The sequence below is a fragment of the Lepus europaeus genome, chromosome 4 (assembly GCF_033115175.1).
Source record: "Lepus europaeus isolate LE1 chromosome 4, mLepTim1.pri, whole genome shotgun sequence".
Taxonomy (NCBI): Eukaryota; Metazoa; Chordata; class Mammalia; order Lagomorpha; family Leporidae; genus Lepus; species Lepus europaeus.
The window spans coordinates 100,133,296-100,148,236 of NC_084830.1; the positions used below are offsets into that span (position 1 = coordinate 100,133,296).

Below are 14,941 nucleotides of genomic sequence, written 5' to 3' on the forward strand. Positions count from 1 at the left end.
GCCTATCCTTGGGACTCAACACCATTTATAGCATTGTTTTTCTGAGAGATAATTTAGGAGTTGTATAGAGTTAATTTAGATAAACTTCTGAATTAAACCAGTTTTCATATCATATATTTTAATGGCAAAGGAAAAAAGTTCTTTCCAACGAATAAATAAGTGATTACTGCTATTTCTTAAGTATATAAGAAACCATAGCAGATAATGAAGTTGTCTCCTAAAAACCAGTACCTTTCCTGGGTAAGTTATGAATGACTTTATTAGCACTTTATTTTCTGTGCTGCTCAAATGCTGAGCATTTAGGAATACAGTGAGTTTTACCCTCGTGCATTATGCAAACGCAGTCCCAAGATGACTGAGAGAGGTCATGCCCCAGTGCAGAGCAGCATGAGGAAGAGGGCTCTGAGAGCTTTGCAGACTTGTACGTTCATGACAGATTTTGGTTATTAGTCTATTGTCAGGGTGCAGGATGGCTTCAAAAAGGAAGATGTTGGTTGCTGGAGAGCAGTGACACGAAGGGGTTGACTGGCTGACTGGAGAGAGGAGATAGGAGAGAGGATACACTGTGTGTGTGTACACACATGTGTAACTACCAAACCATTTTGTGTGTCCATGTGGCTCAGTGTTTTTGTTTTGTTTGGTTTTAAGATTTATTTACTTGAAAGGCAGAATTAGGGAAGGACAGAGAAAAAGAAGTCTTCCATCTGCTGATTGACTTCCTAATGGCTACAACACCCAGAGCTGGGCCAGGCTGAAGCCAGGAGCCTGGAACTCTACGTAGGCCTCCCTCATGGGTGCAGGGCCCCAAGGACTTGTGCCATCTTCTGCTGCTTTCCCAGGTGCATTAGCAGTGAGCTGGATTGGAAGTGGAGCAACTGGGACTTGAACCAGTGCCCACATAGGATATTGGATTTGCAAGCAGCTGCTTAACACACTGTGCCACAGTGCCAGCCCCATGTCTCAGTTTTTATGTCTTTAGATCTATAGCCCTTGGAAAGAAGGCCTATATTACCCATGACATTAATAAACAAGGCATGTAAGTGCTTAGAATAATAAAAGTCGCTAGTCTTTGGTTTAATATTTTTGCTATTGAATCTTCAAACACTATGATTTGAAAAGATGTCAACAATTGATTTTTTTATCAGCAGCAGAATCCACATTTAGCTTTACCGTGATTTATCCCCTGTTACCATTCATTTTAATGTTTTTTAAAAAATATTTATTTGAAAGGCAGAATTGGTCCGGCGCCATGGCTCACTAGGCTAATCCTCCACCTGCGGCGCTGGCACTCCAGATTCTAGTCCTGGTTGGGGTACCGGTTCTGTGCCAGTTGCTCCTCTTCCAGTCCAGCTCTCTGCTGTGGCCTGGGGAGGCAGTGGAGGATGGCCCAAGTGCTTGGGCCCTGCCCCTGCATGGGAGACCAGGAGCAACTGGCTCCTGGCTTCGGATTGGCGCAGTACGCCGGCCTTGGCGGCCATTTGAGGGGTGAACCAACGGAAGGAAGACCTTTCTCTCTGTCTCTCTCTCTCACTGTCTAACTGCCTGTCAAAAAAAAAAAAAGCAGAATTAACAGAGGCAGAGAGAGATCTTCCATCCTCTGGTTCACTCTCCAAATAGCCACAACCGCCAAAGCTTGGCCTATCCTAAACCAGGAGCAAGGAGCTTCTTCTAGGTCTCCCACATGGGAGCAGGGGCCCAAGGATGTGGGCCATCTTCTACTGCTTTCCCAGGCCTTAGCAGAGAGCTGAATCAGAAATTAAGCAGCTGAGACTTGAACCTGCACCCATATGGGATGCTGGCACTGCAGGTTGCAGCTTTTCCCGCTGTGCCACAGTGCAGGCCTCTCATTATAATGTTTTAATCAGCATGAATCCTGAATTAGTATGTGAAAGGGTATTTGTCCATCTACAACACTTCTCAAATGTAAGAAGTTCATTGGAAATTGAATGCCTAGGTCTGTGTGACCAGTATGATATTCTTTATGGGGAAAATTGTGCATGTTTGAATTTGATTTTGAAATTTTCTTGAAACCAGATCTCTTAATTGATATCTGGAAAACCCCTTCATCTCTTTGGGCTTACTGTGCTTTATATATAAAATGAAATGCAGTAAAGTTCCTTTTAACTTTTATTTGAAAACAGTTTTTTTTTTTAAGACCTCAGGAGTATTCATCTAATTATTGCATTGCATTAATCAATAGTTGGACTTTTTGCAAACTTAAGCTATGACAGTCCTGAACAAGAAGGATTTCCTGTGTTAAGCTGCAGTCACTTTCCTGACTATGGATCTTTGTTCCTTCTGTGACAGATTTTTAGAGTTCCTCTAATGCACTTGGGATGACTAGCTTTCCTAACAACTCCTTGACGTATTGCCTGCTAAGACCTATTGCCCCTTCACCACTTCCACCACCAGATTTATATCCATCACCACACAGACTGCCTGAACTTCTTCCGAAATTGTCCCCTTTTGTGGACCCATAATTTGATTGCTGTTTTCTACCATAATTTCCAAAATAATTACAATGTATGCCACCACCATATTTCTCTCTTAAATGTCTTCATTGTAACCATCATCTTCTCCTCCTCCTTCATATCTACCACCCTAGTTTCCATGCCTTGGTCCACCACAATAGCCTCTTCTGCTATTATAATCAAAGCCACTGCCATAGTTGCCATCGTTGATCCAGCAGCAGACTGCATCTCTTGTTTAAAAAGGATCTTTGTCACTTTACAACTGTGCCCACTAATAATGTGTTATTTCTGAACAATTTTATCAACTCTGTCATGATCATCAAAAGATACAAAAGCAAATCCTCTTTTTCCCACCCTGCCTGTCTTCCATAGCTTCTATGTTTTCAGTCTTGCAATACTTTTCAGAGTAGTCTCAAATTATATTCCTCTGTATCTTCTTTAGCACCACCAACAAAAATCTCCCTCACTGTTAGGTGAGTACCAGGGTTTACCAGTCCTGTAGAAACAACTCGACCTGGTGTGGTCAAGGATACGTTGCTATCTCCACCTCTTCAGCACAAAAGTCACAAAACCAAAGCACCTGGGACTCTTGTTTGGGGAGTCTCATTACCATACAATCTGTGAGTGTGCCTGCTCCATTTCTCAAAATGTTCTCTTAAAGCTATCTGTAGTTTCAGAACTCAGACTGCCAATAGTTTCTGTGATTCCTTGGGATCATGGCCTCTCCTCTGCCCCCCAGTGGCAGTGAGGGGGTTGGAGTTGGGCTGTGGTGGACCAAGCAGTGGTTTTGACTCCATTTTGAGACTGGACTCGCCTTTTCCAGCTAATATTGAAAGCCTTAATTTTAAATAAGAGGTTTAATATTCTTTATAAAATTTAAAGAGATAACACGTTGAGCTTTATTTTTATATGTAGATCATGGAAAGGAAGTGGTTACTGTGTATGTTGCTGGTCCTTGGAACGGCTGTCATTCAAGGTCATGATGGACATGATGACGATATGATTGATATTGAGGATGACCTTGATGATGTCATTGAAGAGGTAGAAGACTCAAAATCAAAACCGGATACCAGCACTCCTCCTCCATCTCCAAAGGTTTGACATGGTCTTTTTCTTTTAGCATTTGAGATAAGTTTGTGGTCAATTTGAATTATTTTCAAAGGGAAAGCCAGTTTGCTGTAATACCTAATGATTTCTCTGGTAGCTTTTGTTACATCTTGACAAACATCTGTGTGGCTTGAATTTGAGGGCCATCTATAAGAATTTTATGACAATTGAAAGCAATCAAAACATTCTGGTAAGCAAGGAATGTTAACTAAGAAAGGAGTGTTGTTGAGAATTTTGATTGTTAATTCATGTTGTGTTTAACACAGGTTACCTACAAAGCTCCAGTTCCAACAGGGGAAGTGTATTTTGCTGATTCCTTTGACAGGGGAACTCTTTCAGGGTAAGTATTTCCTAGGAGAGGAAAATCTAGAAAGCAAACATCACAGTGGATCCCTTTTAGATAGCATTTTATGTAGTGATATGGCTCTTGTATCTCTTGTATCTTGTGTTCATGTTCACAAAAGATTTTCAGATAGTTTTTTTTTTTTTTAAGATTTTATTTATTTATTTAAAAGGTAGGGTTATAAACAGAGGGAGAGACAGAGAGGTCATCCACTGGCTCACTCCCCATGTGGCTGCAACAGCTGGAGCTGGGCCGATCTGAAGTCAGGAGCCAGGAGTTTCTTCTAGGTCTTCCACGTGGGTGCAGGGACCCAAGGACTTGGGCCATCTCTGCCACTCTCCCAGGTACATTGGCAGGGAGCTGGATCAGAAGTGGAGTGGCTGGGACCAAACTGGTGCCCATTTGGGATGCTGATGCTGAAGACTGGGGCTTTGACCCGCTACTCCACAGTGTCAGTCCCAAGTTTTTTCTCTTTAAAATCTTAAAAAAAAAAAAAAGAGTTTGGTACCTTTTCTTATAGATTGAATACTATATTATCACTACTTGAGTGACATTTTACAGTTGAAAGTAGAGTGGTTAAGAATGCTAAGAAGATAAATCTGGCTTTGTGAAAATATACTGTCTCCACAGGTCATTTGAATCTTAATTTGTGGCTTTGTTTTAATTACAGGTGGATTTTATCCAAAGCCAAAAAAGATGACACCGATGATGAAATTGCTAAATATGATGGTGAGAATTATAGTTGGTTTGGATATCAAAGCAGGTTGAGGTTTGACATGTTGTCTCCATGGTACCTCTTTTTTGTTTTTTAAAGAATGATTTATTTATTTGAAAAAAAGAGAGAGGTCTTCCACCTGCTGGTTGACTCCTCAGATGGCCACAACACCAGCAATGGGGCAGACTGAAGCCAAGACTTCTTCCAGGTCTCCTGCATGGGTGCAGGGACCCAAGCACTTGGCCATCTTCCACTGCTTTTCCCAGACTATTAGCAGGAAGCTGAATCAGAAGTGGAGCAGCTGGGACACAAACCAGCCCCATATGAGATGTCAGCATGCAGGCAGCAGCTTTACCTGCTCTGCCACAAAGTCCATGGCATCTCTTAAGACTACTTCAAGGGGAGATCTGTGTTTTAAAATTTTTCCTTGGGAGTTTCACCATTTTTGAGTTTTGCCTTCAATATATTTGATAGGATTAGACCTACTTAATCACCTGTGTTGCTGTCTGTTAGGAATGGAAAGTCTTTTCCAGGCAGTGCTATGATGAACAAGAAATGTCAAAAATTCATCTGTATGATGGACAACTTAAAGATGTATTTAAGGAGTGAAGCTCTTTTGTGGTGTTTGTAGGAAAGTGGGAGGTTGACGAAATGAAGGAAACAAAGCTTCCAGGCGATAAAGGACTGGTGTTGATGTCCCGGGCCAAGCATCATGCCATCTCTGCTAAACTGAACAAGCCCTTCCTGTTTGACACCAAGCCTCTCATTGTTCAGTAAGTGGAATGCCTGTTTGATAAAAGCTTTCTTTAAAAATTAATGACTGTCAAAAAAAAGTGAGATAATGAGATTATAAAGTCTACCGAAAAAATGCGTATTTTAAAAAAACTTTGCTTGGATTTCAGCATACTTTTGCACCAAAATAAACTTATCTTTTCATTGCATTTTTCCACACACTTTTAGAAGTATTCTTAGAAAAATTACAGTGAGGATTTCTGAATTAATTTAAGCATCCTGTAATATCATTTTCCTGCGTGACACATTTTGAAACACACTGTTCATTCATCCTTTTCTTTTGATAATAAGCTTCTGGATTTTGCAAAAAGCATTTACTGGGACTCTATAGTAAGGTCTAATTTTTATTTTAGTTATTTTTGTGAGATTCGGTAGCCATTCAAAAGCAATGGAAATGAAATCTTTCTTAGAGATGAGCATAAAATGTGGAAACAGGTGAGCGAGTTGGTAGGAAGGGGAGGGAACTAATGGAGCTTTCAGAATGCCATAGGGCTTCTTCTGCTATTTTATTTATTTGTTTATTTTTCTGAAATTAGGTATGAGGTTAATTTCCAGAATGGAATAGAATGTGGTGGTGCCTATGTGAAACTGCTTTCTAAGACACCAGAACTCAACCTGGTAGGTACTGCTCATGTGGCTGGCCACCCACAGTTATTTGACAAGAATCTTAGAGAACAGAGAAGGAGGTTTTATAATAATGCCTGTAAGATAAAGGCCTCCTCCTCTGTTGTTTAAGTCTTTGGTTTGGTTGCGAATATTGACTGTGACAATAATGTGCTTTTTATTTGAAATATGAAATTTAAAGCTATCGACTTTTTAGCTTCTGTTTTGTATAACTTTTAGTTTTAGAAGTGTATTTCTATTTTAGGAAATAACTAGATACATGCATTACTGTTTTTTCAGCACTGTGATTTTAAATTTCCTGATAGTTTTTAGTTAGTATTTTTCAGTGGTATCTAAAACAAACCTTATAAAATAATCAGCTTTTCTTTTAATTATGACTTATTTAGAGTTTTTGAGAAGAAGTACTTTTTTTTTTTTTTTCTTTTTTTTGACAGGCAGAGTGGATAGTGAGAGAGAGAGACAGAGAGAAAGGTCTTCCTTTTTGCCATTGGTTCACCCTCCAATGGCCGCTGCTGCCGGCGCATCTCGCTGATCTGAAGCCAGGAGCCAGGTGCTTATCCTGGTCTCCCATGCGAGTGCAGGGCCCAAGGACTTGGGCCATCCTCCACTGCCTTCCCGGGCCATAGCAGAGAGCTGGCCTGGAAGAGGGGCAACCGGAATAGAATCTGGCGCCCCAACCGGGACTAGAACCCAGTGTGCCGGCGCCGCAAGGCAGAAGATTAGCCTGTTAAGCCACGGCACCGGCCGAGAAGAAGTACATTTTTGAAAGGCTGCTTTTGAACACTTTAGTCTGACTAGAGTTACTGAACATAAAAAATGTGTTTTTGTTTCTGAAGGATCAGTTCCACGACAAGACCCCTTACACGATTATGTTTGGACCAGATAAATGTGGCGAGGACTATAAACTGCACTTCATCTTCCGCCACAAAAACCCCAAAACAGGGGTGTATGAAGAAAAGCATGCTAAGCGGCCGGACGCAGATCTGAAGACCTATTTCACTGATAAGAAGACACATCTCTATACATTAAGTAAGAATGCCTGGTAACAGTAATTTAGAGAATACCCATGCTTGCTAAGCAAGCCTTTTGAGTTATCTTAATAGAGAATGAGCCGAATGTGTCAGCACTGGAAGAAGCTTCTTGTCTGTAGGTTGACTTGAAAGCTGAGGCTTGGGACTATTTTAAGAATTAGCTCTGTGTCTTGTAAAGAACTTCTTGGCTGGTCTTCTCATTTCCTCCCTTCGTTTACTTTCTTACTGTTAAAGTGTTAAAGAATAAGACATATGATAGAAATACATATGCAGATCTTCAAAGTTATTGCTTATTTGAACTTTTTTGGATGCACTAATGCCTGAACAGTTGAGTAGGATATTGGAATAGGTTTTTTTTATTTTGTTATTAAAATTTATTTTTGTTTATTTGAAAGACACACACAGAAAGCTGTAGACCACTGGTTCATTTCTCAAATGCCTCCAACAAATGAGGAGCTGAGAACTCAGTTCATGGCCTCCCCATGTGGTGGCAGGGACCCAACCACTTGAGCCTGTTGCTTCCTAGAGTGCCCATTAGCAAAAAGTTGGAATCAGGAGTGGAGCTGTGACTACAACCCAGGCAGCTCTAGTATGGGTTGTGGGCATCTTTTTTTTTTTAAAGATTTATTTATTTATTTAAAAGTCAGCGTTACACTGAGAAGGAAAGGCAAAGAAAGAGAGATGTTCCATCCACTGGTTCACTCCCCAATTGGCCGCAAGAGCCAGAGCTGTGCCGATCCAAAGCCAGGAGCCAGGAGCTTCTTCCCAGTCTCCCACGTGGGTGCAGGGTCCCAAGCACTTGGGCCATCCTCTGCTGCTTTCCCAGGCCATAGCAGAAAGCTGGATTGGAAGTGAAGCAGCCGGGACTTGAACTGGCACCCATGTGAGATGTCAACACTGCAGACGGCAGCTTCACCTGCTATGCCACAGCGCCAGCCCCAAGGGTTGTTGGGCATCTTAATTGACATCTTAACTGCTTGGCCAAACACCCACCCTGGTTTTTGTTATTTTAATGAAGACACTTCTGCTGGTTTGGGATCATAAATAGATGTGACTCTTCCCTACAGAGTATAATAATCTTTATTATAAAAATAATATGTTTTCAGGGTATTGCAGTTCAGAAGATAACAATAAGCAAAATGAAGATACTTAATTATCTAAATATTTACAGGCATTTGGCCTGGTGGTTAAGATACCGACATCCCATGTAGGAGTACTTGAATTTGGTACTCAGCTCTGGCTCTTAGCTACAGCTTTCTGCTAGCAGACTCTGGGAATCAGTGGTGATAGCCTGAGTAATTGGGGTCCTCCCACCCTTGCGGGAAACCTAGATAGAGTTCCTGGCTCTGAGCTTCTGCCTAGCCCAGCCCTGGCGGTTGTGGGCAATTCTGAGTAAGCCAGTGGATGGCAGCTCTGTCAGGTTTCATCTTCTCTTTGTCAAATAAGTAAATGAATGAACAACAAATAAACATTTTTAAATTATCTGAAAAATCAGCATTGTGCTATGTGTTTGCATATAAACACATTTAACTTTTGTAGAAATTACATTTGCTATATTTAACTTGCTTTCTTAACTATGTAAGAGTGTGAGAGTCTTTCCTGACAGTATCTTCATTATCATTGATAACTGCAGCATAGGATCCTGTCATCTGCTTTGCCTCTTACATCATTGAATTGTATGATCCAGGCTGTAGCATAAATCCCACCTAAAATGTTTTTTTTTTTTTTTAATGATTTATATTTACTTGAAAGAGTTACACAGAGAGAGAAGGAGAGGCAGAGAGAGACACAGGTGCTCCATCTACTGGTTCACTCCCCAGATGGCCGCAATTGCTGGAGCTATGCCAGTCCGAAGCCAGGAGCTTCCTCCAGGTCTCGCTCGTGGGTACAAGGGGCCCAAGGACTTGTGCCATCTTCTGCTGCCTTTCCAGGCCATAGCAGAGAGCTGGATTGGAAGTGGAGCAGCCAGGATTTAAACCGGCGCTCATATGGGATGCTGACACTGCAGGCTGAGGCTTTACCCACTATACCACAGTGCCAGCCCCCCCACTTAAAATGTTTTTAAGGATTTGGACTTTTTTTAAAGATTTTTTTTTTTTGACAGGCAGAGTGGACAGTGAGAGAGAGAGAGAGAGAGAGAGAGAAAGGTCTTCCTTTTGCCGTTGGTTCACCCTCCAATGGCCGCCGCGGTAGGTGCGCTGCGGCCGGCACACCGCGCTGATCCGATGGCAGGAGCCAGGTGCTTCTCCTGGTCTCCCATGGGGTGCAGGGCCCAAGCACTTGGGCCATCCTCCACTGCACTCCCTGGCCACAGCAGAGAGCTGGCCTGGAAGAGGGGCAACCGGGACAGGATCGGTGCCCCGACCGGGACTAGAACCCGGTGTGCCGGTGCCGCAAGGCGGAGGATTAGCCTAGTGAGCCGCGGCGCCAGCCAAAGATTTTTTTAAAGTTTTTTTATTTATTTGAGACAAAGGGAGAGACACAGAGAGAGGTCTTCCATCTGCTGATTTACTCCCCAAATGGCCGCAGTGGCAGAGCTGTGCCAGGAGCTTTTTCCAGGTCTCCCATGTGGGTGCAGGGGTCCAGGCATGTGGGTCATCTGCTGCTGCTCTCTCAGGTTCATTAGCAGAGAGCTGCATTGGAAAAGGTTTGTGTAATTTGTGATTTTGGTAACACAAATGGTGGCAATACCAGTCCTGGGAAAAATAAATACATGGGCTTTGATTATTAGAAGGTGGTTATAGTAAGTAAATGTAACTTGCCTGCTATTATTTGTGATTCCTAGAAACCAAAGGAAGTAGCATTTATATTCTGCAGATAAGGAAAAGGGGTCCCTTTGACCAGGGCCCCCAGCAGCCTAGCATGGTGGGTCATGTTCTGACTTCAGTGCCTGTGGTCTTTCTCATGCTTTTATGCTGCAGCTTTTTGTTACAAGTCACGTGGTGAAGGGAACTTTGCAATAAGTGGTTAATTAACTGTTTTTCATTGCGTTTAATTGCTTCCAGTCTTGAATCCAGATAATAGTTTTGAAATACTGGTTGACCAGTCTGTTGTGAACAGCGGAAATCTACTAAATGACATGACTCCTGCAGTAAATCCTTCACGTGAAATTGAGGATCCGGAAGACCGGAAACCTGAGGATTGGGATGAAAGACCAAAAATACCAGATCCAGATGCTGTCAAGCCTGATGACTGGTGAGTCTCGGGGAGCTTTCTGTTTAGAGTCAGGACAGTATTTCAGAACTGCCAAAATGGATGACCGTGTTTGCCTGTGGTGACACAGATAGTTTGTGGCAAGACCCCAGAGCTCTTGACTTGGCCATTCCAAATGTGCCCTTGAATTCACATTTATATTTGATGTCCTGAAATATTAAATTTTAGTTTGAAAAATAGTCTTTTTCCATTTAACCAATCTCTGCTCTGTACTGGGTCATAGAATACTAAACCAGAAGGACATATCCCTACCCAGTGCTTCAGTCCAGCTATAAGGCAGGTAAAGGAACTCAGCATGTAGTATGGTAAGTAGTCTGAGAAGGTACTACTTAGTGACCAGAGTGCCAGGTGTACCTAACCCAGGCCTGGTTTCCTGGAGCAGGGCAAATCAAATTGAGACTTGAAAGAAAGTAGGATGAGAATTAACTAAGTGGAAGACCATTGTGTTCCATAAGAGGAGGAATGAACTTGACATGGGTGAGAACCATTGTGACTTTTTGTGTAGGGTGAGAATTAGAGTGAAGAGAAATGAACTCTAATGTGTAGTATATAGCCATACTTGATTTTCATTATAGTGCCTTTCCATTATACAAGTGTTAAGTTTATTTGTATGTGTGGTATGTACACATATGTATGTGGCAATATAAGTTAGAGTCAACCTTGTTCTGTATTTTATTCCTTAATTAAGGTGAGAGTGTTCGGCTTAAAAGAGCTGGCTGAGCTCATACAGTTAATTTATATCTCAAGCCAGAGGTTGGTAAAACAGATTCTGACCAAGGACAGAAGGATATTTTTGATTGTAAACTAAAGTGGCATTTGTATAGCAAACTGTGTAAAACTTTGAAATTGGGTAGCTGCTGGTGAACTTTTATTTGAGGAGTAATTTTTGTAGCAAGTATATAATTCAGTGGCTATTAACATCTTCATAGTGTTATGTGGTCATCCCTATTTCTCCCTTCCTGTAGCCTCTCATAACTCCAGATTTGCTCTTTACTTCTTCTGGAGATTTCTTGTAAATGGAATTATCTAGAATGTGTTTTTTTGGTATCTGGCTTCTTTCACTTAGGGTAAATGTTCAGAGTTCATCCATGTTGAAGAGGGTGCAGTTCAGTACTTCAGTTCTTTTCATGACAGAATACTACTGAATTGTGTAGTGAATATTGCATTTTATTTTTTCGGTGTTGAGTAGCGATATGAAAAATTACATACTGGTTTTTGTGTGAATGTGTATTTTCAGTTCTCTTTAGTACATGGCTAAAAGCAAAGTTGCTGGATCACATTGTAACTGTTTAAGTTTTTAAGGAATTGCCAAACATTTCCAAAACAGCTGCACCATTTAATTTTCCCACAAACAATGTATGAGGTTCCAGTTTGCTATATCCTCACCAATACTTTTTTTTTTTTTTTTTTGACAGGCAGAGTAGACAGAGAGACAGAGAAAGGTCTTCCTTTACCGTTGGTTCACCCTCCAATGGCGGCCGCAGCTGGCGCACTGTGGCCGGCACACCGCGCTGATCCGATGGCAGGAGCCAGGTGCTTCTCCTGGTCTCCCATGGGGTGCAGGGCCCAAGCACTTGGACCATCCTCCACTGCACTCCCTGGCCACAGCAGAGAGCTGGCCTGGAAGAGGGGCAACCGGGACAGAATCCGGCGCCCCGACCGGGACTAGAACCCGGTGTGCCGGTGCCGCAAGGCGCTCACCAATACTTTTTAAAAATACTTATTGGAGGGGCAGAGACAGAGCTCTCCCATCTCTGCTAGTTCACTCCCTAAATGCTAGGAACAGCCAGGACTGAGGCCAGGAGCTGGGATCTCATTCTAAGTCTCCCGTGTATTTGGTAGGGACCCAAATACTTGAGCCATCATCTGCTGTCTCCTGGGGTCTGCATTAGTAGGAAGCAAGAATCAGAAGCAGAGCTGGGACTTGAATCCGGCACTGGGGTGTGGGCATCCCAGGTAGCATCTTTAACTTCTGTGTTAAATGCGTGCTTCCCGAACACTTGTGTGTTTTTTTTAAAATTAATTTATTTATTTGAAAGTCAGAGTTACACAGAGAGAGGAGAGGCAGAGAGAGAGAGAGGTCGTCCATCTGATGGTTCACTCCCCAGCTGGCTGCAACGGCTGGAGCTGCACTGATCCAAAGCCAGGAGCCTCTTCCAGGTCTCCCATTTGGGTGCAAGGGCCCAAGGACTTGGTCCATCCTCTACTGCTTTCCCAGGCGACAGCAGAGAGCTGAATCGGAAGTGGCACAGCCGGGACTTGAACCGCACCCATATGGGATGCCAGCGTTTCAGGCCAGGACATTAACCCACTGTGCCACAGCACCAGCCCCTCAAACACTTGTTTTTATTCCATCTTTTTTATTGTAGCCATCCTAGTGGATATAAAGTGGTATCGCTCTGTTTGCATTTCCCTGATAGGTAATGATGTTGAGCATCTCTTCACATGGTTGTTACTGTTGTCTTTGGAGAATTGTTTATTGAAATCCTTTGATGTTGTGTTTTCATTGAGTTGTAGAGGTCTTTGTATATTTTGGATACTAGGCCCTTTTCAGATACATGATTTATAAATATTTTCTTGTAAGATTATTTAAAATTTCCAGATTAAGTAAGACCTAAATATTTTCAGAATTCTGTTTCAGAGTCAGAATGGGATTACAGTGTGATTCTCCTGCTGGTGTTATCACTGACATTTTCTTTCGTGTTTAAGGGATGAAGATGCCCCTGCTAAGATTCCAGATGAGGAGGCCACAAAACCTGAAGGCTGGCTAGATGATGAGCCTGAATATGTGCCTGACCCTGATGCAGAGAAGCCAGAGGATTGGTAAAAGTTTCAGCTAACTTTTTAAATGACCTGTTTTGTTTTATTGTTTATTTGGGAGATAGCAGTAGTGGCAACAGAGAGCTCCCTTCTGCTGATTCTCTCCTCAAAGGCCTGCAACAGCCTGAGCTGAGCTAGGGCCGAAGCCAGGGAATTCAGTGCAGATCTGCCTAGGTCTCCCATGTGGAGGCAGGAACCACATAACTTGAACCATTGCCTTTGCCTCCTGGAGTCTTCTGTAGCAGGAAGCTTGAGTAAGGAGCTGGAGGAGTTGGGACTCAAACCCAGGCACTCTGATGTGGAATGCAGGCCCACCCCACTCGCACACGTGTGTGCATGCGTGTGTATGTGTTAATTTAAATGAAACTAATACTTAAGCCAAGTTCACCAAATTTAATGACCTTTTTTTTTTTTTTTTTAATGTATCGTGAAAAGCTGTTACTGGAAATAGAAACGCAAGAGAAGATGGTATTAACATATTGTGGCCCCGTGACAGCATCACAGAGCCCCGTATTACTTGTTCCTTGTTGAATATCTCCACAGGGATGAAGATATGGATGGTGAATGGGAGGCTCCTCAGATTGCCAACCCTAAATGCGAGTCAGCCCCTGGCTGTGGTGTCTGGCAGCGACCCATGATTGACAACCCCAGTTATAAAGGCAAATGGAAGCCTCCCATGATTGACAATCCTAACTACCAGGTTTGTGCCTCTTATAGTTCCGTTGTTCTCCTTGATCTGTCTGTATTCACTAGGCTGTGTGATCCCAGGTTGATCACTCTGTTCAAATTATTGAATGAAGATCAGAAGGTAAACTTCCTAAGGTGAGAGAGAGCTTAGTGGGTTGAGAGTTGCAGAGGGAGACCTAGAAGCTAGAGAGAATCGCTGTTAGATTTGCTTTATGACTTATGTTTGAAAGGAGGGTGCTTTAGCCACAGGATCTGAATCTCAAGTTTGGTGATGTGTGTCATGTGGTGGGTAGAGGACTGGGGTAGGAGTTGATGCTTCCAGCATGTCAAAATAGCTCCTTGCTTGATGTCAGCTGTAAAAGATTAAGGTCCAAATGAGATGGTAAGAATACAAATCGTGTAGTAGTGACGTGCCAGTTCACTGTGGAGATGATGTCAAGGACGGTAGAGATTGAGAATAGAGTCTAGAAATCTTAGAGACAGAGTGTGTGAAACACCAGTAGCATTTATCATTTCTTCCCGTTGTTCATTGATGTTTCCCAAAGTTAGTATTTAATCTTTATTGATTATGCAGAATTCATCTTACAGGTTTGCTATAAATTGTTAGTCATTATCTGAAACAGTTTTTCTTGAAAACATTCCTCTTGTCCCCCTTAGGGAATCTGGAAACCCAGGAAAATACCAAATCCAGATTTCTTTGAAGATCTGGAACCTTTCAGAATGACTCCTTTCAGCGCTATTGGTTTGGAGCTGTGGTCCATGACCTCTGACATCTTTTTTGACAACTTCATCATTTCTGCTGATCGGAGGGTGGTTGATGACTGGGCCAACGACGGGTGGGGCCTGAAGAAAGCTGCTGACGGGGCTGCTGAGGTTTGTGCTTGCTGGATTGTCTTCTGTACGTTTAATTCTGTTGTAAGGAAATACTTGTTCCTTTGTGAAAAGCTGTCTTTTCTAGGGTGTATCTTTTCCCTTATTTGGTAATATTGGCATTAAAAGTACAAGCATAGGAGGCTACTGCAGAAATTTATTGGAAAGTGCATTTTATAAAAAACTAAATGGATTTCAAAGTGCTTTCTGCATCAGAATAAACAGAATATTCACTTTCCATGAACGTTTTATAGCACCCTCATATGCC

At 42.4% G+C, this 14,941-nt stretch overlaps 1 protein-coding gene across 2 annotated transcripts in view; it reads left to right on the forward strand.

The window, feature by feature from the left end:
- CANX (calnexin) overlaps nt 1-14,941 on the forward strand; it is a 34,964-nt gene that overhangs the window by 12,889 nt on the left and 7,134 nt on the right. For both annotated transcript variants that reach the window (XM_062188555.1, XM_062188556.1), the window contains exons 2-11: nt 3,387-3,566; nt 3,845-3,918; nt 4,592-4,650; nt 5,268-5,409; nt 5,965-6,046; nt 6,889-7,081; nt 10,089-10,278; nt 13,006-13,119; nt 13,660-13,816; nt 14,461-14,676. In XM_062188555.1, the coding sequence (XP_062044539.1) occupies nt 3,390-3,566; nt 3,845-3,918; nt 4,592-4,650; nt 5,268-5,409; nt 5,965-6,046; nt 6,889-7,081; nt 10,089-10,278; nt 13,006-13,119; nt 13,660-13,816; nt 14,461-14,676 (1,404 nt within the window). In that variant the 5' untranslated portion in view covers nt 3,387-3,389. The remainder of the gene's footprint in view (nt 1-3,386; nt 3,567-3,844; nt 3,919-4,591; nt 4,651-5,267; nt 5,410-5,964; nt 6,047-6,888; nt 7,082-10,088; nt 10,279-13,005; nt 13,120-13,659; nt 13,817-14,460; nt 14,677-14,941) is intronic.